The sequence below is a fragment of the Mycteria americana genome, chromosome 3 (assembly GCF_035582795.1).
Source record: "Mycteria americana isolate JAX WOST 10 ecotype Jacksonville Zoo and Gardens chromosome 3, USCA_MyAme_1.0, whole genome shotgun sequence".
Lineage (NCBI taxonomy): Eukaryota > Metazoa > Chordata > Aves > Ciconiiformes > Ciconiidae > Mycteria > Mycteria americana.
Window position 1 is genome coordinate 84,036,084 of NC_134367.1, and position 27,840 is coordinate 84,063,923.

At 39.2% G+C, this 27,840-nt stretch overlaps 1 protein-coding gene across 4 annotated transcripts in view; it reads right to left on the reverse strand.

Moving 5' to 3' along the window:
- The window catches only part of PCNX2 (pecanex 2), a 159,981-nt gene that overhangs the window by 42,015 nt on the left and 90,126 nt on the right, over positions 1–27,840 (reverse strand). For all 4 annotated transcript variants that reach the window (XM_075495898.1, XM_075495897.1, XM_075495896.1 and 1 more), the window contains 2 exons: positions 19,161–19,270; positions 14,309–14,437 (listed from right to left, as the gene is read on the reverse strand). In XM_075495898.1, the coding sequence (XP_075352013.1) occupies positions 14,309–14,437; positions 19,161–19,270 (239 nt within the window). The remainder of the gene's footprint in view (positions 1–14,308; positions 14,438–19,160; positions 19,271–27,840) is intronic.

The window sequence follows — 27,840 nt, forward strand, 5'->3', positions numbered from 1 at the left end:
AGGGAAACAGCTGGACTCAAGGAGTTTTCTTTGTGTGAAAATATTTCTGTGGGTGTATAACATCTATGGAAAAACAACAACAAAAAAACCACTTTACTTAGTTTCATATTTAGCTAGGCAGCAACGAGAGTCCCTTGTCATTCTTATACCTTGAAAAAGAGTAAATTACAGGGCCTTAGTCCACACAGACAGTAACCCTGTCTCCCCTATGAATGACACATTCCCTACTCAGTATTTTCATTGTAGCAGCGGAATATAAATACCACAGGAAAAATGGTCACAAAACAGAAAGCAACTAAAAAGTAGATTGGATTAAGCTTTTATTCCTACCTGTAACAAAAGACGCTAACAAAGTCTGAAAATAACAAACGAGTAAATCACTGTGGGCAAGCATGTGTCCAACAGAAGGGAGTGGTTGTTGTGCTGACTAAGGATATTCAACACCAGAAGTCCAAAGCATCTCCCGAGCATCCATCTCCCAAGCCTTCAGGGTACAAGTGAAAGCCTGGCTAACAGAAATGCTATCGTAAATGTAAATTTCCCTAAAATACTGCTCTAGCAGCGGTGCTTTAGGATTTCAGGACACTTCATTAAGAATATTGCCTCAAAAGCTTTGCCCTCAATCACTAGCCTTAGCAGAAGGTCTATCAATCAGATATGTAAATATTATCATTCCTTGGAAAACAGGGTGAAAGCAGAAAAAGGGTAAAGACAAAGCCACTTGCCCCAAAGAACAGTCAGCATAAGGTTACATGTGACAGTAGTGAGTCTCATCTGTTCAACAGCCTGCAAATGCAGGGGAAAAGTGCCAATGCACCACCTCCCCTGGCACAGGAACCGAGGGAGACACCCAGGCATGGCCCTCATCGTGTCCTTTGCCAAACTGCGATGAGGGTGGCGTGGCCAGGTGGGACTGGCTGTGGTCTGGTTCTTCGGGTGCAGCACAAAGCATAGCGGAGATTTTGAACGGGCTGATGGTTAGCCAGTCAACTTCGAAAGCCCGAATTTAGCTACTCACTATGAGAGCCTAGACATGCTCTGAGGAAGACTGCGGCAATGAGGGTACAAGTTATATGGGAGGCTTTCAAACAGCTTAAATAACACAAAAAGGATGGTATAAACCCAGCGTAATGTTGTCTTTGAAGCACAGCAGAGACTCTGGGAGTCTGTACGTCCTCATCGCGGTATTGGCTCCCAGGATTTCGTGTGGCAATATACAAGTTATTTAAAAGGTTGGAAGTTTCTGAGCGTAAGCTATAAGCTCATGCTAAAGCCAGCTGGGAGAAGGATGCCGTTGATGTCCCTAGTGTTAGAAAGCCTTTTCATCCACGCTCTACAGCCTCCCTCAAAAAGCTGTGGAAAACCAACCAACAGAAAAATTGTACACAGGCTTCCATGTAGTAAACTGAAGAGGAACAGAATTGCTTTACTTCTATTCCCTACCAGCAACTGATTTTTGCTTTAAAAAGGCATGTTCTTTACTTTGCAAGAAATACAGTTGGAGAGAATATGAGTCTTAATTAGAATTATTTGTAATTAATATTAGTACATTATCTACATAGATTAACATTTTATTTGATGTATTATTTATCTTCCTGCCTCTGGTTGGCTCAGCTTATCGTAACTGCAATTTTCATTTCCTATGCAACAGAAAATGGCAACGGGGGGGGGGGGGGGGAGGGCATTCTAAGCAGTTCAGAATATAAAGAATGATTTTCCTTCAAAAAGGTTGTCAGAATTCTTCTACCCTGATATACATGCACCTGCAATTGCAACATATGCAAGAGTAAGCATAAAGATTAGGTTATGGAATTCAATCAATTTTCTATTCTCAGCAGAGAAATGGTGCTGATTTCCAAATGCATATGTTTTAAGATTATGAGACTCCTTATTAACTTTCAGTCCCTCTGAAATCAGTGTGGCAGTATGAGGTACAAGTCAATACTATTCTTTACCAGCCTATAAAGCATTTCTGTTCTTGGGGCATATTGAGGCCCATACAAATCAAGCAATACTTAGAAAATTCTACTCCATAATAAGTAGGAATCCTTTTGCCCAGCATGCAGCTCTGGCTCCATTTCTCCCTGCTCCCTCCCCCCCCCCCCTTTTTTTTTTTTTCTCGAGAAAGATGGATGAAACAATCAGGGAAAGTCACGAGTGCTTCAGGACACTCTGAGATAATGCAGCTTGACTGGGAAGAAGGGAAGGAAACAGAACAGCTCTCAGAAACAAAACAAAACCAGGCTCTGTTGCAGCTTTATCCTCCATTCCAAGCACAGTAATGATTGCTTAAGCAGCTAAAACACAGGCCTCGGGACATGAGACAAGAAAGGATTTACGTTTTCAGACACTACCAGAAAAACTCGAATCTTTATACAGATATTTTGAAGCATAATTTTAACTTTTTTTTAAGACCGAGGGTAATATAGACAGTTTGTAAAGCAAACTTCTGTCCTGAAATTCAGTTTACTTGAATAAATTCAGTCAGTTAATCCATTTTGGACTTTAAAAATCTTCCACAATTATTAGTAACCAAAGCTATGTTTGCACTTTCTTGAAGGCAATAGGAATTTGCATAGCATTAAACTATAATACACTGCACCTAACAATCAAACCAGCGACGCCTTTACTCCTGGGCATTTCACTGTCAGCTAGGACCTCTCAAAGTGAACTTTTGGGACTAGGGGGTGATTTGGGCTTTCCTCCAGTGGCCTCTTGCTTTAAATTTGGTTGTTACCACTCATCCAAGGTGATAATTAGCTCAGTAATTGGATTTCTTCCTGAATTGCATTATTCTATGCAAACCAAGTGCAGGTCCTTCGACACTTGCCCTAGAGAGCAAGTGATTGTGTTTGAATGTCTTCAGCTAAGTCTTCAGCAATTTTAAAGTGAACATCCTGCTTAGTTCCTGAAGTATCTACCTCATGCTCTTTTAATCCAGCATTTACATGGACACTGAGATAATCCACTGGTTTGCATAGCACCGTTCATGCCATTAAAACTATCGCATCCCTTTGCAAAAGGATGAAGTCACTTGCTATACTTCCCTTATCCAAAAATACTGTCTCATTTTTCAACCTGGAAAGACTTTCTTCTCCCACTTTACTCTCCCAGTTTCATTAGAAAGGTAGAAAAAAGACTGAGGGGGATTCAGGCAGCCTGGGGAACATACTGCGGATGGTAAGAATCGGGCAAATTGGGGGGGGGGGCGGGGGGGGGAATCATTGCTCTGCTTATTTCCAGAAGATGAAAAGAAAATTGCAGCTGTTCTATCTGCCTTGCTGTGGCTGGGTTTTGCCCCAAAACACAAATTCAAGATTTCCAGGATTCCTGCTGTGAAGGAGGGAATCTCTGTGTTGAAAGACAACAAAACAAAGAAAAGCAGTTCCCCTCGGGGGGATGCAAGAGATGCCTTTCTAGGGTAGATGCAAAGTTTTTCTTTGTCTGTGTCCAATGAATTTTAATCCATCTTTCCATGACATCTAACAGGCAAGTCTAACAGAGAGAAACTTCACTGTGCTGCAGCCCTATGATTATTCATGGGAGTCTGGAAAAAAAAAAAAGTCTTCAACATTTCCGTGTGAACGTCTTATGCTGCTGGCACTATAAACGGAAGGCTTAGCATTAAAAACACAGTAGTAGTAGTAGGCTACGACAGTGAGGCAGAACGGAGAATGAGGAGATGGCAGAATAAGCAGGCATCCATGAATATTTGAAGGACACCAGAGGCAAAAACAATGGTACTAATTGGAAGTGTGAGGATGCCCAAGTAGTTTTAAATCAATTTCATCTAAAATGCAGAATGATTTCAGTGCGATTATAATGGCAAAGGCCAACAGCCCCTTTGTGCATAACCATGCCCAGGTTTTCTGGGCAGCTGCATGGAAGACATGCCTTAGGTTTAACTCACGTTAATAAAGATCTCTTAAAAATGAAAACAATGTCTCCTTCGTGATCACTCGCTCTGATTTTTGTCTTCATCCTCTCCTTCCCTGACTGCTCCAGTGTTTCATCTAACAATAATAAAAAGTGGCTTTGCACGCTAGGAAACTGGGGGAGGGCTAAGGTATAAAAAGTTCCAGTTGTGAAAGACAGTGCTGTTGAAGGATCCTCTTAAAACATAGGAAGATCTTATTATCAGTAATGTTTCCTCTTCTCAGGGTTTCTTTACTTTCTTAAAAAGATTTTTATAATGAATTCTGAGAGCTTCTCAGGTTTGGTTTTGGGTTTTTTTGTGTGTTTGGTTTTGTTTGTTTGTTTTAAGTAGGTGTAAAAATCAGAATTGCGGTCATTTGCTGAGATACTACAGAGAATGTTTATTTGGCATATTCTGAAGCCTTTCCTGAAGATGAGGTTTCCGTGCTCCTGCAGCAATAGGGATGCAAATGAGAGGTGTGAATTTGAGATCAAAAGCTGAGTGCCCAAACATGGATTGAACAGCCCGCCTAAGTGCTCTGACATTCAAAAGTTTAGCTGGGGAATTCACCTTTTATTTGTAAGCCAGGTCATTTAAGCACCTGCGTACTTTAAAGTATTCACTAATGCTTTACCAAAATGTCATCAATATCCCCACTTTTGTCTTATTTGCCTACCTTGCTACTTAATTTCTTCCTCCTTGTCTGAGTATGCCTTTTCTTTTAAAAGGCATTTAGTGACTATCTTCAGATATTTTATACTAAGCAATACAAGGACTTTTATAAGTGGAAGGATTATGCCAACTGCAGAGAGATGTTTGTGCTCGCTCTTGTGTCAGTGAAAAAGGGCTGGAACCCTAACATTCCTGTAACGATGGGGCTTAGCACAGGATCCAGCATCACAGCTGTACCTCACTGTCCACAATTCATAGACATACTTTTAATTTAAAAGCAAATGTGTTAATTACACAAAAAACCCATGCATCTGAAATACTGCAGGTGAGTGTTATATTTCTGTTTTTCCCATCGTGAGCCAACGCAAACATTATAGGAGTGGTACTACGCTGTGTCCAGTTCTGGGTAGAGAGCTCTGCAGGACTAATTCACTTGGGCTCTGCACTGGCTGATGGGCCCATGAGTGAAGTGGCAAAAGCCTGAGAAACTGTAAGGACCTGGAGAGCAGAAAGGAGGTGATGAGAAATGTCCTGGTGAAGTTTTCACCAGAAAAAGAGAGCAACATCTGACAGTAAAAAAAATTACCAAAATGTTAGGAGCTGCTTTAGCAAATGGGTCCAAGATGTTTGCCTCCTTCACTCCACACAGAGAGATGCACATTGTTTAAACATCATAAAAGGAGGAAAGGACAGCAAGGCATTTCAGAATTCATTCTTAGCATTCTTTACTGCTGATAACAAAGTGCTCTTACGCTTTTTCAGTGTGCAATATTAAAATAACATATACTTAAGATACTTTAATTGTCACTTGGACTCAAGGTGACTGCTTAAAAATAGAATTAGGAGGTAGTGATGGCAAGAAAGTATGAAGAAATACAAGAATAAGATAAAGACTAGTGAATAATGTCTTACAAAGAAAGCCTACATCAGAAATACTAGTTCTCTGTAGGGTTTTTCATATACATATTTCTCACCAAAAGATGAAGGGAGGCAAAACAGAAGCTAACCAAGCCGTTCCAGTGCTGTAAACCTGCGACTGCAGCATTGGTGATACTACACTGAAGAACAAGAAAAAAAAAAAATCTTACTGCCACTGTGCAGTTGTACAAAATCCAATCTAAAACAGGGATAACTTTTAATATCTCTGGTTTTTTCATTGCAAGGACTGTTGAGAGTGTTAATCATTTACAGCAGTTGTTATGGTAGTCTCTACAGTACTCTTCAGACTGAAAAAATCTCCAACACATGGTTGAACTAGATGGTATTTTGAGAGCAAACACTGCTAGTCAAAGGATTAAAAAAAAAAAAAAAAAAATCCCTCTAGCATTCATCCAGTATTTACCTAGTCCCAACCAGCACAAAGCTTCTGAGACAATTCTCAGTGGCAATGGTGACATAATTCTGCATTTTGCATTACCTCAGAAAGAAGCGAGATACATTTTACATTTTGCTCTTATAAGCTCTCAGGCAACTTGGGTCCAGTACATAGCCTTGTAAATCAGGGGACTACCAGGACTTGAGCAAGCTGTAGCATGAATTATTCCCTGCTGCTATCTGTACACAAGTTACGTATTACCTCAGTTAGAACAGTTACACTTGCTGAACATCTCTGTGATCTCAGCTTTTCCCCTGTCTTCACATCTTGACAAAAGTTGCTTGAGTAAGCATCTTCTTGAATGGAAGATTTGAGTTTAGTGCTCTGAACCTCAGCTTGCCCCTAAATGTTTGATTCAGTCAAATCTAAAACAGGAGTGATCTACATTATCCAAGTGAATGGGATGAATGCTTGCTGAGAACACTTATTCTTATGGAAATTCAATCAATCCATTTCAACAGGTTTCCAATACTCAACATTACAGAAATTTCATGAGTTTACTTGATCTTATCATATTTACATAATTTGGAAGCTAAGCATTAGACGAACAGCTTATAAAATTTTAGTGTATATCCACACAAGTATATATCCACACTAGTGTATATAGTGTATATCCACACTTTTAGTGTATATCCACACAAGCCCTTAAAATATTACATGCTTCCTGTTTCTGATTTATGAGTGTGTATATCCATAGTGTATATGCACACTTTTAGTGTATATCCACACAAGCCCTTAAAATATTACATGCTTCCTATTTCTGATTTATGAGGCCATTCTCATCTTTCTCTTATGTCCTGTTGCTGCCTTCTTTTCCAAATATCTTTAAAAGTCCTCTTCTAACATGCTCATGATTTCTTTTCCCCTATAGGTCTGAGTCCCTGCTTATCAATGTCTGTTGCATTATCCTCTCAGATTTTTCACTGCACGCCTTTTCCTTTTTTGCCCATCCCTTTCCCTTTTCATTTATCCTGCTTGTGGTTTTGATCTCTGCTTGTGTTCCTGCCTGGCCTCAGCATGCATTCCCTCTCTGATGCCTCCCTTCTGTCTTTATTCTGTCCTCTTAGAATGATTCAGTGAATTGGAGTTGTGAATGCATCTTTAACTCGGCAGGGAACTACAGAGCACTGAATCAGAATACACTCCCAATTAATTATCACACATATGGCTCCTATTCAATTAGCCTCAATTTGTTTTATCGACTGCCACAGGCAAAATTTGAGAAGAGGAGATGTTACCAGTTAAAGAAATACTGCCAAACAGTTAAAATACAACTTTGAATTTCATACAGCCTCCCTTGAGTGTGAAACTCTGGGCAACTCAGAAAACACTTATTTTAATACCAGATCTATTTGATTAAAAGTGCCTGCTTTTCCTCACCCATCCTTTCCCCGACAGCCCTCACATTTTCCCAGTTCAGTGCGACTCCACACACGGAGTCAAGCAATGAGGTGAGGGCTGGGATGGACAGGAGATGTGCATACCTCCATGCTACAGCAAGTGGCCAAAGGGGCACACGCGCACACAGGGTCACTTACTCCAGGGGAGATCACAGTTCAAGATGCTGAGGGGGGGCTTCTTTTAGCCTGGAGCTTTACCTGAAGCAACACCTCCCACACCTGAATGCTGTGGCTTTGTCACTCCTCAAAGCCCTACACACCTGCTGAAAGGGATGAAAGACTCCCAAACCAAGCAAGTGTTGCAGATACAAGTCCATGGGCAGTACTGGTGGTGTGCAATGTGAAGATGTATAGCAGATAGGCACTAGATCAGGGAGGAGACAGGGAACGGTCTTGAGAAGACAGTCAGATGAGTAAGTCTAATGAATAACATGTAACTTCAGAGGGCTCATGAAGAACTAAGGCTGAAGTACAAAGATGTTCCTTGTTCTTCAAATATTTAGGTTTTCTCTATTCTCTCCCTCAATGCCAGAACCATGGCCACACATGCACCTGGAGAACAGGGTGCAACTTCCCAAAGACCAGTTTATACTCTTTGTTTCAACAAAGGAGAGAGGTTTTTTTTCCCCCCAAAATAATCTTTATTGGGAAATCTGCCAGTTAGAAGAGTAATGAAGGAAAAATAGCAGCAACTTGCTAAAGTTTCAGCTTTTGTATCACTGCCAGCCATGGAGTGCCACTACAGTCAGCAGGAATGGGTGCCTTGTACCCAAGGGCACCCAAGCCAGGCCCAAGCATCCCTCAGTACCAGTCTAGGCTGGATGCTCAAGGATCTAAATCCCTTTGAAGTCTCCAGATAAGACTCTCACCAAATTCCACATGCTTTGTGAACAGGACCAGGCAGCCCTTCTGATTTGAAGACAACACACCGAAAATTCAGACTAAAACACATTCATTCATTGGTCCTACTTGTTTTGACTTGTAAGTCCCAGGCACTAATAAGCGCCCACTTAGGTTTTATCTACATGCTAATATTTATATTATTTTGCTGAGTTCTAAATTAACTTAACACTGAATAAAAGCCTGGAGGAGCCCTGAGGCCAACTCAGTGAAGACTTCTCTTAAAAGAGCCATGGTCATCGAAGGGGCTGGCATTCATAAAACTGAGTAACAGCCGATAACAAAGGAACTAGAACCTCAGTACACTCTAGAGTAAAGTTGTGCAACTAGAATATAGCGCTTCTTCCTGCTCATTTCATAAAAAACAGTATAAGAAATAGAAGCAGCCAGAGAGAAACAAAAATTAGCAAAGAGAAAGAGTTCAGAAGAAACTAAAATGATTGCAATGAACAGTAAAACTCATGGCTGCAATGTGGCTTTCATGCCAGGTGGCTGGAAGTATTCAGAAAAGTTTGAACCCTAAGTAAGGAGCAACAGGCAGTGACAGCAGTCAGAACATTTCTGAAGGGATATTTGAGGAAATAAGGCAATCACTAACTTGTGTTGAGTCGGGGAAAAAAGCTTCTCCTATGCTTAGGTTATGCTGTAATTGTTGACTTCAGAGGTTAATGTACCTTTCTTTAAAGTATTCATTATAAATCAATGTCCAAGGCATTACTGAACTATAAACAGCTGCTGCAGTTGTTCCTCTGTAAACACCACCACTATGGAGGTCTAAGAACATGTGAAAAATCAAACATCATAGCAAGAAAAGACTAAAAAAGAAATCCAGCCCTAAAAAGGAGAACTTGAAGGGTCTGAACATGCAGCTCCCAAACAAGGCCCATGGACAGTTATGGTTGAATGACATTGTGTGTTCACAGCAGGGGTTTTAGCAGCTGTAACAGATGAGCAGGCTCACAGGGAAACCAGATGCACTAAGGTGTGTTAAAAATAAGCATTTCGAAGTGGAAGGCCTGTTATTTTATGGGAAAAAGGGAGGGAGCAGACGGGTACATTTCACAACTCTTTTTCCCACACACGTGCATAACGTAGGGTCAACCCAAATTACATCTACACCGGGAAAACTCTTCCCATTCCACCTGCAGGCTGTCCACAATGGGCAGGTTAAGCAAGCCAGTAGGAAAAAAGAAAATGCCAGCTGCACTAGATCTGAGGCAGGGCAGGTTTTCCTCACCCTCTGTTCCCAGCTGTATTAACCTTACAGGTGGCTATTTTCCAGACCACAATGACTGGAACAATAACGCAGTAATACACTTTTTAAAAAGATGGAGAAAACGAAAGGCTTGCTCACATATTCTCCAACACAGAGAGGTGTCCTGTAATGCCATTCTAAGATAACTGGCAATTTAATCACAGCCCCTTTAGAGACACCTAACAAATTCAGTTACACCACATAGTAATTCACGCGAGACCCTTCAAAGCAAATGCAAGCTGTGCCTTACCCAAAAATAGGCACTGAACCAGATGACCAAGAAAGAATAGAAACAAGGAGCATGAGAGAGATGAGCGGCTTGTAGGCAGCGAAATCTCCAGATTCCTAGTGGCAGTTTGCTGTTTGCGGGGACAAGTCACAGCTGCAGCAGAGAACAGGCTGCTGGATGTGATCCAGCAGTTAGACCCACTGGGGAATGAAAGTAAACTTCCTACTCTGTTCTGTCCATTGCCTTATCCAAGATACAAGGCAAGATAAGAGGAAGGAAGGAGGGGGACAGAGTCAGGCTGCAGCGTGACACAGTATTTAAGGAAAAAAAGCAAAGCAGAAGAATGGAACAACAGCTTTTGAACAAACACTTTATGCTTTAAAGTGCCTATACATTAAACAAGATTTACTGCTATTTCCTTTGCTCTCTCACATCTACAGCCTAATCATTCAAACAGCTGTGAAAATAAAGACTAAAAGAGGACTCTTCAAACTGGGAAGCAGGACCAGGCTAATGGCAGGACAAAGCCAGTGTTGCATCAAACTTTTTTTTTAAAAAAAACAAAAGAAAAAAAGAAAATTTCTCATAGTTGGACTCCCACGAGGCAACCAGCTCATGAGCAGCAGGCGAGCTTTCTGATTTTACACCCCTCTCTTTTCAACAACAATGGCAGCAAAAGCTGTAAAAAAGTGGTTGCATGAGAAGTTGTTCTTTCTTACTCACCTTCCGTATTGCCTTATTTTTCGTCTTCTTAAAGTCACCCTTCCCTTCCCTTTCCCCCTGAAAAATCCTCAGGGATGTATTGGTATACTAGACTCTGAACACAGTGAATACCAAAGTGCAGACTATAAACAAACAGCATCTGCTGATTGCAGGGAAGAACACCCATGCTCTGCGCACACACCACGAGAGCACAAACAGGCACAGTATGATTCCAGAATTTTGAAGAGCTTGCTAGGAATTTCACAGTTTGCTTACTGTCAAAATGACCTTTTTTTTTTTTTACCCACTTGAGTTCCTCCATCTCCTTGAAAAAAACAAACAAGCCATCATCTTAATTCCCTAAGACTTTCAGCTCCAGCTCACATCATCTAGAGTGGCAGATGCCCAGTCAGAAACCTGAGGAATCAAACTCCTCTTTAGCCAGCAGAAAAAGTGGGACTAAAAGAAATACTGGAAATGCAAGATGTGTACGTGTGCACTCAGAAAACCAGACAGAGACAACCAAACCAGCACTTTAAGGAACAGATGGAGCAGTTGCTCACCACTCGGGCTACTGGCCTAACAGCCCAGCTCTATTAAGAAACGCAGTACTGCCTACTTGCTGATGTCCAAAGCTTCTACTTTGGATTCACTTTACAGAAAATGAACCGGATTTTTTTTCCCCCTCACCTAATTTCACACTGTTGGCCCAAATGAGATGCAAATATAAGTTTTCCTTAAGTGAAACAAAGAAAAAATGAAGTTTGCTTGACAGCAGTGAAGTGTGCATATACTGATGAACAGAAATGACATTCTAAGAAAGCAACCTAATTTATGACTTGGAAGAAAAACAAAACCATGATATTTTGATATCCAGACTGCTTGTCAAAATTGTTTTTGGTTAGTCCAATTAAGAGGTTAAAGTATAAAAAAATATAACCATGGAATTGACTACCTCTGAAACTTCATATAAACATAAATGAGCTTTTGTGTAGCTAATATAAATGTGATAATTTAATGTAGTCATCAATACAGCAAAGAAGTGTTTGAAAATGAGTATGCAAAGCAGCCAAAAAAAAAAGCTATATAAAGCACATTGAAGGTAGCTTTCCCCTGGGCAAAAGTTCCTGTCAACAGGCAATGAGTATGGAAATAGCAAAAAAATCTGCAAGAGTTTCTACTTCATATGAGCGTACCTCAGACTGTGCTGTAGTGAACCTGTGACTTTCCATGAACACCCTGAGCTGAATTTAGCAAAAGTAACTGTCAGTGCACTCCAAAAAAGAAATCTATACACCAGCTTCCCCGTCTGTTGTGTTTTGTCTTCCAGCGCACCTGAAAACTCAGTGCACATCTGGCCATAGGACACTGCAGCCCAAAGACAAGTCAGTGCAGGAGCCAGAACAACTTTCCACTGCAGCTCAAGTTCCCGATCCTATTTAACTCCACAGCTCTGAAAGAAAGCAATCATGCCATCACTTTCAATTTTTAGATGTTGAAGGGTCAAGATTTAAAGCAGTAAGGCAAGCCCTGTCTCACTTCATTCAATAATTTAAGTATTTTGTCCAAAAATTTCCTATTCTTAGTACAAAATTACTCCCTTCCCCTGTCTTTTTCTGTCTTTTCACTGTGTCCCTTTAATGAATCAGGAGTTTTTCAGTCCAACACTCACTTACTCTGCTCAGTTCTTCATGTGAGCAATGAAATACTGAAATTGAAGCGAGGCAAAGGAGAATCAGAAGTGCTAGAGAGAAAATGAATACAAATTTAGGAGTCATTACATGTGCATATTGTGGGATGCCACAGGTTCAGGCAAACATTTATTTCACTTTGATGACTATCTAAATCTTCTACAAGGCTGTTTGCTACTTCTAAAAGGTTTTTGAGGGGCAAGGTTGTGGTTTTCATGTTTTAAGAGAGAAGATCTTAAAAGATACACTAGAATTTCCAACAAACAACAAAACACAATTTTTCACAAAGAGCCTAACTTAAGTATTCATGATGAAAACAAAGTTTTATTACTGCTTATTTTGAAAGGACAAGTAGTGGTGGTTTAAAGTATTGAATGGGTTAATTTTTTGCACTCGGGTTTTACAGTTTATGGGTAAAATAATTAGTTCTGTTTTAAAAAATTATTAGCACCAGCTTCTTTACTTCCCTTAGTGGGAGTCACAGATGGTCAGTACTGATGAAAACACGACCCTCTTATTTAAGTATCACCCATCAAGCACCATCTTTTGACATTTCCTTTGAGTATCTTCCGTTCATCTCATCCCAAAAGCCTTTGACAAACCAAAAGCAAATGAAAATGGTCCCTCTGCCTCCATCTACAATAACCTACAGATACTACGCTAACCTAGCTATATGGAAGTGATGGGTCTACAGCTGAGTTTGATTCTCTAACCCATACTTAGAAAAGAAGCCACATGCCTTCAAAATGCTCTGGTTGAAGTAAAATGCTACAGATGCTAAATTCTCCACTTCCTACCTAATACGGTTCAAAGTTTCTGTCCAAAAATGTAACGCGCTCTGTGGGATTAGTGGTAGCTTCCTGCCTTTCCATGACTCCCCTCAACTTCACTCCTATGAAATAATGAACCCGTTGACCCAGAAAAAAATGTGAGAGGATTTTGTTAAGATCTGGCCCCAGTGTACAAAACTCAGCTACCTCCTCAAAAGGTTTCCACAAACCTCAGAAGCAAATACGAAGCCTCTTTACATGACTTGGCTTTGTTTGAGTAATTTCTTTATAGATGAGTCCATATTCACTCACTGACACAAGTCAAATGGAAACAAAAATAAAACTCTTCAAACTAATCGGACCCTTTCTTCCAAAAGATGGAAAAATCAATCACTGTAATTTCTAGTTTTGAATTCTTTTGAGGTGCTCAGATACATCAGTGCCACTGATACAACAAGTGTGGTAAGTGTAGAGCACTTCTCACTGGTCCGGCCAAGTCCTGATTTGGCCAATACAATTTTCACTTTGTGCCTCAAACCGCTGTTCTGCAGCTGCAGTAAGTTACTCCAAGCCTGGTTACATGTTAGTAGGTGGTAAAGAGCTCACGCACTGCCCAGAGCGCAGGACTCGAAGGACCTCCCTTAGTCACTGAATCCAGCCCCTAAAGTTGCAGACCGCTCCTTCATCCCTTGCAAAAACTACCTCCATCTGGAAAGGGAAGCGTTTCCCTGTCTCCAGTACTCTTACTGGGAGCCCATTAGATCCCAGTTACCAAGAGCTTTCAAATCCTACTGGGTAGAAGGAGCAGAAGCTCTTTATTCAATCTTTTCAATATTCTACGTTTATGTCCTTGTCAAACTGAATGAATGGCAGCTAAAATCTGACAAAACCAACCAATTCTTAAGTCAAACTCCAAGATCAGATGTAGCAAGTAATGACAATGCACACTCATCATCACTTCACTATAAGAGTTACCTGCCACATCCCAAATGGTAACATTTAATCAGGCTAGTATAAAATATATTAATGCAGTCTGACTTCTAGTGCCAAAGGCTTCACAGATTTAGTTGCTAACACTAGCTAGCAAGACAAAAAAGGCTGACAACTGGGAGTTTTACTGTTTTTTTTTTCCCACAGCTTCATTACTGTATGTCTGTACAACAAATGCAACGTGACACTTCATCTGTAACATACCCATAATTGTTTAAATACATTTTCAGAAATAACCAAATAACCATGAAATAGTAAAACACCAGAATCAAGATTCAAAGATTAACCTCTCATGCCCTACAACAATTTAAGGGTTGTCTTCAGAAAGAAAAATTCCTCCAGAAATGAAACTAATGAGAGCAAAACCTTTGCAAATAAAAAGTGTAGAAAATTTTTGAATAGTCTTACTTGTAGTTTTTCTCCCAGAACTTGATCGGTCTTGCATATGATGCGATAAAGATGACGCTACCAAGAAACGGACTCAGTGGTGTAGAAAAGATTGAAGTGGCCAGAGTTTGGAAAAAAAGCATAGCAGAGTCTGAAAATTGCAAGTTAAGGTAACACAAATGATTTCTTCATACTTTTAAACCATTGTTGAGGCAGCTCTTTGAACTATTTATTTTCACTTTTTTGTTATTTATTTTACCAAAGAGGTGGTAAGGAAAGGAAAGGAAGGCAAGCAGTGCCAAATTGCCAATTACCAGTATGTAATCGGTGTCTCTTCAATGCTACACAGTTGTAATGGAGGCGACATGTCTGAACAGAGTACGTTATTAGCAGGGTGACCCTGTCTAATCTCTGCCCGAGGACAGATCCTGAGCATAGGCAGAGCAGTAAGTGCCCTTTTCCAGGTACCTTAGTGTACCTTCTATAACACAGCAAGTACCTTTCCAGAGTCTGACACACAGAGTTTAAAACACAAAAATCCCCAAAACAACTCATTTTCTTGGAAATTCTCCATTCTCTGCACTGGAGTCTTGCTCCCAATGTGTCCAGTATTTCATTCTGCAAGTTTCTGCTTATTTTGGAATGAACTAATATGTGGAGAAATAACTATGCCTCTGTTAATCCAACTTGCTGGCTTAAAATCATGCTTTCATGTTAATTTTACTGACAATTTAATATTCCATGCTGACTGAAAGGTAAAAAATGTTCAGCATTTCATTCTTTTTGAAACATATATGAAATGAGAAGGTGAGGACAGGGGAATAGTAAATATCACACATAAACATCATAATGAATGTCTGAATCCAGAGCTTTAAATGTAAATTCATATTCCAGATTACTGGAAAGCAAGTTAGGAGATGGACAAGGATACTGAAAAACACGCGAGTTGAAAGGAACGTGATTAAAAAGCCCAAGCAAATTAAATGTTAGGTTTTAATTCTGCATTAATTCATACCACGTCCGTGAAATCTCAGGATAAAAGTTTCCAAGCTGGCATAAGAGAATAGTTGTCCTTCCATACACCACTCTTGGGAGGAAGGTGCTAAATAAAGAAGTCATGGACTAAGGAGCGACTATCAACGTACAACGCTCAAGTGCACCTCAAACTAAAATTTGGGTCAGATCACCCATTAACCACAGTCTTTTAGCTTACCCCCTTATAATAAATATCCTGTATGTGTGTCCCACAGACTTTGAGACTTCACAAAAAACCATTTTAACACACGTAGCATCATTCGTGGTACAGTATTTCCATAAAAAGGCTAGCTAGCCACGCTTTCAAAGCAATCTGTAAAATCTAAAACCAAATATTTGCCAAAAGATATCTCTCAAATCCCTCAAACTTATTAAAAGAGAGTGGTCTGGAACAGTGTCTTTGTGCATTAGTGACTTGCAAAATGAGCTGCCCTCAAGAGTCTAAAGTTCAAAAAGCAACAGCGAGGACAGAGCAGGGAGCAAGTGCATCAAAAAAGTTAAACTGTCACATTACACTGTAGTCATAACCAGCATTGGCTGTGAAAGATGAACAAGTATTTACAAGTGTCAGATAAGGGAAGGAGGCACGGGAGCTGAAGAGACAAAAAGAGAACAAGGAGGACAGATAAGGACAGCAAATCAAGTTTTCTAAAGAGAGTTCTAATGTCATGATTGATTTAAAAATTGCCACCGTCATGAGTTAAGACATTTAGGACACCACTGTGAACTGTTTGTCTAAGACATAATCAGTAGCAACAGTTTTATTTTTGCTAAGAGACATAATGGTCTACTGTATGTACGTTGGAAGACATTTCCCATTTGACTTGTGAAGAGTGATTTTAATAAAGTTTTTCATATATGTGTGTCATGAGAGCAAGTAACAGCACCCAACTCCCTTACATACACATTTGATGTGTACAGTGGGCAATTATCTGTCATCAGGGTTTTTTTATTTGATGTCACCCAATTTCCTTTTATTAGGGTTTTTTTCTTTTATACCAATGCTTTAATTATGCTTAAGTAGAAAATAAAAACGAAGGGCCAAAAACTTACAGGCATGCTTTCTTATTCTATGTCCCAAGCCAGTTTTCCTGTGTACCATCTTTGTTACGCTATACAGTGTAGAAACGGAACTTGTTTCTTTTTGAATAACGGATTTTCTATTTAATATGGCCAAAATAAAATTTTGAGAAGAAATAACTAAAAACCCTTCAACATGAAATAAAGCATTCTATTTTGAGGATTAATTCTTGTAATTCAAAAATCTGTTTAAATTCCAGTCAGTTTCAAAACAAGTAACTAAAAGACATTTTCAAATGCTTCCATCCACTTCTTTTAACACAAAACTTCACAGTAATGCTAGTGCAAACCCTCTGTTTCCCAAAACCCACACTTATAATTGCAATTTCTATGGGCCAAAAAAAGTTTTGTCGCTTCCAAGCACACGATCACTTAGAAGACTGGAGAACTGAGCATCACAGGGCTTCCTTTTCTGACGGTAGAACTGTAAACCCTGAAACAGCCAAAGCAGAAACTCCCATAAACAGGATCATCTGAACTATAAATCCTTTCTTTCCAAATCTCACCGTTGATTTATTATGTAAAATCCTCCCCGACTACAAACTACACTGACTTTCTCAGTGCACTGACAATTATAAACACATAACATTTTCTTACTCATTTAAGCACTGGGAAGTGAAGTTGCAGATCTCTCCGCAAGCCAGAAGCCCATTCCCGTTCCTCGTCTTCCGGGATTAGGAGGGACTTTGAGGGGTCACCTAGTGCATCTAGCAGCAACAAGGAAGGATCAGCTAAACCTAGATGACTCCTAACAGATGTTCGTCTAAATTCCTGAAGATCTCTAATTGTGGAGGCTCCACAACCTCCACCAGGCAAAGCTCCACACGTGTTACCCTTAGTACTCTGCACACGGGAATCAAATGCATTAAAGCATGCAGAACTTTTCATACCGCTGAGCTCTATGGCAAAAGCTCACAGAGGTACTTCGAAATTTAAAAACTTATGCCCCATTTGCAGAAGCGATTTAGGCATTTAAGAACCACAAATAATTAAACTCTGCAAAGAAATGGCAGGCTTAGTGCCTCTGCTAACTGCAACATGCATTCATCAGTACTGTTTGCAGGGTTATGGTAACAACAAATAAAAATAACATGCAAAAAGGCAAAGTTATTGTTGTTGTGGGAATAGTAACTTGGGCATTTAACCAGTATCTTAATTGCAACAGTGCCTTAAAAGACAGATTTGCATTTACAAAGGACATTAGAAATATAAATAATAGAAAACTAGTCTAGATCACTTTAGTAATAACTGTGTAAACAAACTAGATCCTGCTTAGTTAACTGCTTTCCCTTTTGCAAAGCTTAATTGGCACTTTTACCAAGAATAAAGTTATTACTGCACAAAATATTCGTGACCAAAGGGAAACTCATTGAAATATTGTCTTGGTTCTTAAATGTTTTACTAAATAACCTTATATACACTTCTCCTGCAATTCATACCTACAACAGAGATGAAAATAATTTTTTGTTGTGGAATTCTGTAATAATTTGCTACAAATCACTCAAAGTGCTCAGACAGATCGCTATTTTTATAACGCTCTCCTTTTGTAAACAGACAATCTAAAGCTTTCCCTCAGGGAGTTATTCTGTCTGCAATTCCCCTTGCCCAAGGCTCTCATTTATACTTCCTTATCTAGAAACATAAGAATAGTTAATCAATGCTGCATATGATTCAATATATCACAGCAAAGAGCAGAGGGAAGAAATCACTCAAGGCGGGAAAAAACCACTGTGGGGTAAAAGGGACAAAGACTTCAGTGCCTGTATCTAATAAACAGTACAAAGTAAACTCTTCAGTAGGTCTGAACTAAAACCACTTTTGTCAACTCTTCTTCCACAACTTTGGTTGGGAGGGAAGGAAGAAATGAAAAGTTAGTCTCTGGAAAACGCTTTAGATGTCAATAAAGTTAAATTTGTTCAGTTAAAGTGTTTTATTTCATTTTTTCATCTTTTTCCTGTATTAAATCAAGTTTCTAACTGAATTAGACTTTAAGCTGAGAAATTTTTGTTCCAGAAGTCCGATTTTTTAACCCTACAGACATTTGGGGGTCATTGAACTCTGTGTTTTACTCTCCGTATTCACAAAACCAATGTTCACAGCCCAGGAACAGGCACTGAAACAGACTGTTTCCAAAGGACTGCTTTGGTGTTGATGAACATATATCGTTATTTATAAAATGGAGTGCAAATATTAAAAAGGAGAATGCTTCTCTGCACCACAATGAAAAATGTACATTAAAATCCAGCTGCTTCCGAAATGGAAAAAAAAAAAATAGGACAGTTGCAACAGAAATTGGCTCACTGAAATGAATTTGTATCTGAGATACCAACTAGAAGCAACTGAGAAAGTAACTAATATTTTAGAGCTCAGTCAGCCATACGCCCAGCACCTTACAAAGCTAGCTTCTGCATACATAAAAGTCCACCCAAGCTGGAGCGAATATGTCAGTCACAACATTTCTTTCTGAATGCATCAAAGGTCAGTGCTGACGATTGTGGAAGTAAGTGATCTGCAGAACGTGGCTCAGTGGGAAGTGAGCAGGCATACACAGAGCACTTTGAGTCGGAGTTCAGTTTCCTAGTTTCAGATCCCATGCAGCCAAGAAAGAGAGAAAACTGTATGTCTCAGGAGATGCTCCAAGCATTTTCACATTTTAAAATAAGTTACCTCGGAATTTTGCACCTTGTTCAAACACTGTAAATAAATTACATACATGAAGAGGAATTTAAGAATCAAGAAAACAAATTTATAAAGGATATGAGGTATTGCAAAGAGCTGAGCAAAAACATGGAACGATGATCCCCAGGCAATCTGCCAGGGAGCAATGTATGTCATGATGAACTGCAACTTCTGCAGTAGGTCCCACAGCTGAAAAACAAAAAAAACCAAGAAAAAACACAGTGACTTTTTAGGCCCTGAGATAGTTTCAATACTAATACCTGAAAGTGACACTTTTTAGAACTGTGCCCTGGAATGACTGAGAGAGAAATTATATTGTATTGTTAGCTTTCATGGGCATTAAGGCCTTACTTAAGGCACAAAAGCATATTCTTAATTTGAAATTCAAACTTGCAATGAGGTACATTTTTAACCACCATAGGTAGCTCCCAGATAACCTTTCTTCAAAAGTATGTCTGCTTTAATTAGAAAGTGGGAAGACAAGTTCTGATATTCGCTGCATATATCACACTGTCAGTCAGACAGTTGCAGGAGAAGAGAGTCCAGGAGAAAGTGGATATAGTGAACAGAGGAAGCTCAATGTGTGACACGTGTGGCTCTGCACATGGAAATCAGACTTATTTCTGAAGAACGCAACACTTTCATTTGTTGAATCAATGGGAGAAGCCATCACTATGTAAGCATATGCTTAGCATTAACCATGAATTGTAGGTGCATTTTCAAGATCAAACCATCCTAACCATAAAAATGTTGCATTAATATAAATTCTTATTGTTGTGCGGTACAAACTGAAAAACACACTGAATTTACTTTTGCTTCGTGTAAAATATGCTTGATGCTGCAACTAGCAGTTTCTGGTTCAAGAATGAAGTGTACTTATTCCATAGAATACATTTTGTTCCTGCCAGCTCTCTTGGCATCGGGCCAAAACAGATCTTATGTCCCATCTGCATTGGGCTATCAGATTCATATTGCAGAGTAGGTTCCTGACAAACTGTCAGGAAAGATTTGGCCATCAATAGACATTAGTGCTCAACACACACACAAGTTGACAGTGAAACAGGAGTATATGTAATATTTCATGCTTATATAGCAAATATATGTTGAATTTCCTGTAGTAATTCTTTTAATTGAGTTAATGAAAAAAAAGACATTGCCAACATCCTGAAAGACATTGAGGATATATCAATACTTGTATACGAAATGCTTCCAGGGAATGTTCCCAAGCACTGGTATTGTGTATGTTGTTAAATTGTTAGAACGGTCCCTGGTAAGGTTTTGCTCTGGCCCAGCTAGCACTCTTCCAAGCAATCCCCAGACATCCTTTCGAATGAAAACCCTCCATGGTCCATTTCCAGATGGCAGTTCCACACCTCCACCCTGCGTGCAGACTGGGAGAGTTTATTAGCATGGACACAAGCTTCCCCATGACAGCTTGCCTCGGGAACAGAGCATGGTCCTAGGCACTCTTCATTTACTAGTATGTTGACAGTCAGAGAGGATGCACCTTCACTGGCGAACTCATTTAATCTGTCCTCAAGTTGCCACCCCAAAGTAACACTTGGCCATCTGTTGCCACATCGGCAATCCACTTACAAGATGTTTCATTGAGCTTCTCCATGAATTGTCATAAATAACGTCAAATTAATTGAGAGGGAGGTAAGACTGATTGATAGCATTAATGTGTTTTGGTCTTTGTGCTACCAAACTATTGCAAAAGCAGCTGCTGTGTCATGCTAACTCCAGTTAAACTGATAAACCTTCCAGTTGAGATGCAAGCAGTGCTTCACATGCTTTCTGTGCTTTGGCATGACTGAAATTAGGAGCAATATGCAAAATACAGATTATGTTAACTTTGCACAGGCATACTATTTAAAACCAGCAAAGCCCTGATAAAAACAAGCTGTTATGATCTCTTCAAGGCACAGCATGGTTACCCCTATTTAGCTTAAGAATAAGAAATTCAGATCTTGTCAACTTTGTTGTCTCTCAAAAATACTACATGTGACTTGAAAACAACATTAGATGAAATAGGCAAGTAAAACTGAACTGAAACTAGAACTTACTTTTATTTATTTGAACCCTGTTCAGCAGGCTGTGGGGTTGCTTTGTTTTGCTTAATTTTTATTTATCTGAAATGTCTGAATGAACAGCTGGGAGAAAAATTGTGTCTGCTAAGAGATTTAAGTGAAGGGCTGAAAAAGCTAATGACTCACATCTGAAACCTCAAAAATTCAAAACTGCAGCACAACCCAGCAAAGTTCTGCCTGCTACAGATTGAAATCACAAAGCCATAAATCACCCCAGCTGTGCTCAAAGCTCAGGGTTCATCAAAAGGTTTTCAAACCTCAAATAAAATTCAGGTTTTGCATTTGCTAGGAAACCAAATCCAGGAGACCACCCTTCTGGCTTCTTATTCCATTACATCACATCGTTTTAATCATTCTTTAATATTTACACAGTCTTGCAAAACAGGCCATGGAGCCCAAGTTCCCTGTTGCTTCTAACAAGTCCTACTACTACTACATTCACCACTGCTTGAACTTGCTGTTGTTTCTTTCAACACTTGCCTCTTGGCTAATGTTTCTACAAGACAGGAGAACATGAACGTAAGAGTAGCGCTCTAGTGAACCTCTCTTGGTTTTTGAGAGCCTTATGACACTGCACCTAAAGGCCTGGAAATGTGTGATTTTCAAGCTACTGCTTTCATTAAGAGTTGTCAAGTGCCTCTATTACCTCTTAAATTACCACTTCCAGGGCACATTCTGCAAAACACCTTAAGGGTAATGTGCCATTAGCATTTTACATCTCTAACTATACTTGTTAAAGGTGATGTCACCTAGCAACGACAATATAGAGATTTAGGAAGGGGGGACTTGGCTTTACATTTTGTCTGTTTTGTTTTGCTAGAAACATCTGAAAAAAATATTGCTCCTTCTCAGTTTTACCCAATTTACTACATACGTTCTCCTATACCTGGCATAGGAACTCCAAGGATTCACAAAGCCCTATTGCTTTTCTCACAGAAAGAAACTGAAGCTGCTAAAAATTGCCTTCGTAAATAGGAGGAAGCTGACCCTCAGAAACAGTAATTCTCTTATTTGACCTACAGCTAACTGCATTTCAGTCTTCACTAATCATAAGACACTAACTCAAGAGGAAAGCCTTCAACATCTTTTTTAAATTGTCAGAAACAATTAGTATTAGAAAGGGTTAGGAAAGATAAAGCGCATCTGGAGTTAAATCTGGCAAGGAAAGTGAAAGGCAACAGGAAGGACTTCTACAGGTACATCAGCAGCAAAAGACAGACTGGGGAAAACACGGAACGGCTGCTGGATGGGACAGGGGACCTGGTGACAAAGGACATGGAGAAGGTCAAGTACTCAATGCCTTCCCTGCCTTGGTCTTTACTGGTAAGAGTTCAGGAATCGCAAGCCCCTGAGGCCTGTGGGAAAGCATGGAGAAATGAAGACACACTAAGTAGCGGATGATTAATTAAGAGTACATTTAAACAAACTAGACAAAAACACTTCCATGGGACCTGATGGGACACCTCAGCCCTCCTGTGATTCTGTGAAATATGCAATTTATCCTCAGTAAAGTTTTGTTTGAATTAGGATAATAACTTGCTCCTGAGGGTCCGAGGTATATTTTTTTAATATTTTTTAACAGTGCTAGATACAAAGGGGGAATCTGTAGTGAAAGTGTAAAAATAAAAAAAAAAAAATCTATGCGGAGTTTTAACCCTCTCTTTATAACGATTTCCTTAAACATGTATAAAAGATTGATTTTTCATTAAGACTTCTCCATCCGAGTTTAGGATGATTTATAAAATAATATTTTTATTAAGCCCTCTTATTAGATCATCAATGTTTTCTACAGTTCACTAAGCAGAAAAATGATATATTATTTAGGGGAAAAAGTTCTAATATTCCTAGATATCATTACTCATGTGACAGTTTTGCACAGTAAACAGTTTTTAAGTCTTTGATAAAGAGTTTAAATTATCAGTATACTCAGTGAATTTAAACCAACACATTCCCACTACTGTCAAGTGAAAGTGCAGAACATGCATCTTTCATATTTATTTCATGTGGACACACACATTTTATCACCTTAATCATCCTTAATTCTTCTATGAGTTCTGAAGCCTCTACAGACCTCCGGCACGTAAGCTGGTATTCTGTCTATCTATAGACAACCAAAGGCAGAGACTTATCTTTTTGGGATTTCTTTTAAATCTGGTTAGTCTTACTTAACCAAATTTAAGTAACATTACAAACGAGAAGTTAATGGAAATTAGTTAACATACATAAAAAAAATATTTGGGGAGTCTGAAACATCACTAAAATGTGATCTCTTTTTCTCAGTTTGGTAGATTTCAATAAATTAGGCAAAAGATTAACATCTGAATTTAAATGACACTGAATGCGAGATGGAGACCACGCAATGCTTTCAGTTTTTGGCAGCCTTTCTATCTGTTTAGCATCTGTTGGGATTCTGTGTGGGCAGACTCCTTGGCAATACTGGGAATAAATAATGCATAAACATTAACATTTTCTTGCTAAGCTTGAATTTTGCTGTGTTTTAAAAAAAGTATATGTACAAATTGGTTTTAAACAAAAATAACTGTCTCATATATATGGCTATATGCTCTATGTGCAACACAAAATTGAGATTAAAAAAGTTAAATGCAGAAAGCAATTCTTTCCCACTTTGAACAGGTATTTCTTTATATTCCTGCTGAGATCCTAAGAACTTGAGACAGATTTGAACTCAGACTCTCAGATGCTAGGTGGGTACTTAGTTTTTCGTATTAAGCTAATTCTGGTCAATTGGTAGCTCCAAGCCTTGGAAGTAAATTCTAATACCTACTGGTAATTTCTTTTGGGTTTTTTTTGCATGTCAATAAAAATTAAGATACATTAAGAGGGAAAAGTTGTGAGTATGTATGTGTTTATGGATATGAAATTAAACTTAGGTGGAATAATTTTATTCTAATTCATGGCTTTACTTTGCAAATCATTGACTTTCTGGTTTTTATTTAATGCCATTTATAAAAAACTTCACCTATGAAATCCTATATAACAAGATTTACTGGAAGTATCAAAGCTTTTTAATGCCTATCTCTTAAGTCACTGTGACATTCTACTGGAGTATTTGAACAGCACCATGTTTGAATCTCCAACAAATACTTTCCAGGCTGTCTTTATCTGCATCTGCTTACAGGCATGTGAAGCCTTTATATCGTGGGATTTCAAGATCATTGTCTAATGCAACATATATAAGAGCTCTGGTATCAAACCTCGGAGGAGTACATTCCTGAAACACAGTGTTCAGCACCTAACATTAAAACATGCCTGTTTCGTACACTGTCAAACAGTTTGAGTAACAATCTTCGGAAGCCTTACGCTTGAAGTTAAACGCTAACCATCAGGCAGAAGAGTAAGTATGATGAGGATTATGACAATAAGGTGATGATAAAACCTAACAGCCCTGGATCCACTCATGGCAGAGGCTGCTTCTTCCAACACTGTTAGCTGACAGCAAGAGTCTAGAGAAGGAGCCTGTGGTACTGCAAGAAACTATCTCCCATATCTCCCAAGGTGGGCAAAAAGGACAAGATCAGAGCTAATCGGCTTAATTTGCAGAGGGCCAGACAAGCGAAATAAATCAGCTGGGAGCTGCACTGATCCAGCCTCTTCAGTGAAGCCTTCATAGGCATAGCTCCTGCCAAGACTGTATCTTCCCAGAAATTTCCTTTACTAGAAGTGCACGTAAAAAATGCAGAGTAAGTTGTGTGCTGAAGCACCAGATACTCAAGATTTCTTTTTCAGTGCCTGCATCAACAGATACAGAACACGTCTCTATCAGCATGAAAGTACATGAACATAGTCCTCAGTGTGTAGTGAGCCAGGCTGAACCCAGGGAGCGGGTGTACATCTCCCTGCACCCCTGAGTGCGTTTGTCCCATTCTAAAGGAAAAAACCACAAAGAAAGAGAGAAAATGCAATTTGGGAATAGTGTCAGGAATGAAGTCTGACAAAGAGGTCAGTGATGGAAGGCTGAATGAAAAATCAATTAAACCATTTCTCCAATATTAAAAGGAAACATGAACCGTACAGTGCTCAAGAGAATTAAGCAGTCTATGGAAAATACCACTGGGATTATCCTGTCAAATATCAGATGTAGCCTTGGGTATTTTACTCAGCAGAAAGTGTCTTAACAGGGTTTATATGCCAGATATCAAAAGTTGAGGAAACAGCTGTGAGCCAAGAGGGTGCAGCTGATTAAGACATTGGATTTCAGTATGCACGAATGGCAAGAAATGGATTAAAATATGAATTAACGACTTAGTGCCAGAAGCTTTGAAGTGAAACATCAGATTTAGAGAAGGATGAAAAATCAGAAGGGGACAGGAAAGAGAGTGAGGCTTTTGACTTACAAGTAGCACCTAAGTCAATCAATGGGACATGCCAACTAACCAAGAGTTTTATTGCCACAAAGGCAATAAAAAGATTCAATAGGTTAATTACTTGACTTCAACAAAGCACCAAGAAGGTCAATGCACTTGGTAGCACTTTCTCATAAAATGAAGGAAAATAAGATGACACGCATAATTTCTTTCCTGTCCAAGGGATTGTGTTGTGGATGTTGAAAGTTAAGCCTGATCAGCACAGGTCTGGCAGGTTGTTACAAACTGGCTGTCTTAGCTGGAGTTACTTTGACATAAAGATCATCTTTCATACATGTGTGACATTGGATACTATGGCAGAAAGAAGTATACAGAAAGAGAAAAATTCTTATAAAAAAATAAAAAATACAGATTCCTTATTAGCTGGAAAATGTATTCTGGGAAAGAAATAAAAATATCAGAGGGAAATTGTATTCTTAAGTGAGCTCAGCAGGGGTAAGAGTACTTAGGCAAATGAATTCAGTGTTAATGAAGGCAAATTTAACAAGCTCTGGTTCTTTGATTATTTTGCCTTATGCATGAAGACAAATTCAGAACCCTCAGAGGACTTGACTATAAGAAAATATAAGGTGATTTCATATTTTAGTATTGCTAATTAGTTCATCCACACACACAAATTAAGAGGCCATTAAACTGCCTGCCAGTAACATACAAGACACTGAAAGAGATAAAAAGTTGTAGTCCTATATGTTAGAGGGTTAATGACACTGGGTCTTATAATTCCCATCAGGATCTGCGTAGTAGATGAGTGTGTAAGCTAGGGGTGGCTCTTTCTTTAGGGCTTAAAGGAAGCTACATAGATTTGGCAAAAATGCATATTCCAAAGCCAGGTATCACTTCTCAGTTGAAAGAGGTCTTGGTAGAAGAACTGATTTACCACAGTTTTGCACACAGGAATCTCTAACGTGCTGCTGGTTGCTCTCAGCAGTGAACAGACTGGCAAAAAAAACCCCACCAGTTTTTTTTGTAGTGGCCAAGAGCACACTACAGCCAGAAGCATCCACATTCACACTACCAAGTTTTTTGCTGTTTTTGCTCCTTCAGCTCAACATCAGCACCACTTGAGGTTCCAAAAGCAGTTCAGGGAGACACTATGATCCTTCTCCACCAGCAAGATTTAAAGGATGCCCATTAGCACTGGATGAAATGGAAAGCCACATCTTTAAGAGAATACAGAAAGAGCTGGGGACAAGCCTTGCCCTGGGCATCTTTGTTAGCACTCAGCCCATTCCAAACTGATATCCTTGCTCTTTGAATGATTTGCATGGGTTTCTACTTCACACTTAACAATACCTGTTCATTCTTGACTTGAACAGTTGTTACTCCAGGCATCCTTTAAAAGCAGCTCACACATCTGCCAAGAAGGGCAGTGCTGGGCATGTTCCCTTTTTTTTTTTTTTTTTAATCGCACTGAAGAAAGATGAACTAGATGAGCTATGACATGCACTTAACCATACATATGCTCTCCTTCTCATGTATGTGTCCTGTACATTGTGTTTTCCTCAGTTAAGTATTATGTGTCAGTAGACATCAGAAGGGTGGAAGAAAGGTCCATCTTTTCATCATTCCCAAATAGTTTATTCTTTCCATGCCCCCAAACTGGTTAGTATTCCCACATTTTTTACCCTATTACAGAAAAAGTCTTAGATGTTTTCCTACTGCTAGAAGTCTAGGAAGAAATCTCCTAAGTCCTGTTATATATTCCATCTTTGCTGTGCCTATGAAGAATATATTCTCACTTATTTGTGGGTTTCCGTTTTCAACGAATATGAACATTCTTATTAACCTCTGCACTGACACCATCTCCTAAAAAGTCTAGGGAGAACAACTGGCTCATTTGAAAAGTTTACACGGAGTCTTGTAGACCAAGAAGACTGTCTTGATGATCCAGTTTGACTTCCTATAAAGCATTACACCCACAATTTTTGAATGAGCAATCATGTAATTTTACAAGGCCATTCAGCTCTGATTCAAAGAATATAGGCAACGGGAGTTTTGGACAGAAGAATACGAGGCTTTAGCCAAGGAGACAAACTGGGCTGGCTATATGGAAAGTCTTACTATAAGAAAGATGGAGAACTCCTGTTCCACTTGAATTGAAAGCTGCAATCATTCTTAAAAATAAATAAGTCTTTCCTAAGTGTTTATCTTGCTCCCTTCCCATGGCCATTTGAAAGACAAAACAGCACACTCTGCATATGCCTAATCAACTTTTAGCATTAAGTTTTCACATTCTGCAACTTGTCAAAATGTAAACAGCTAATGATTTTTTAAAAAGTGATTT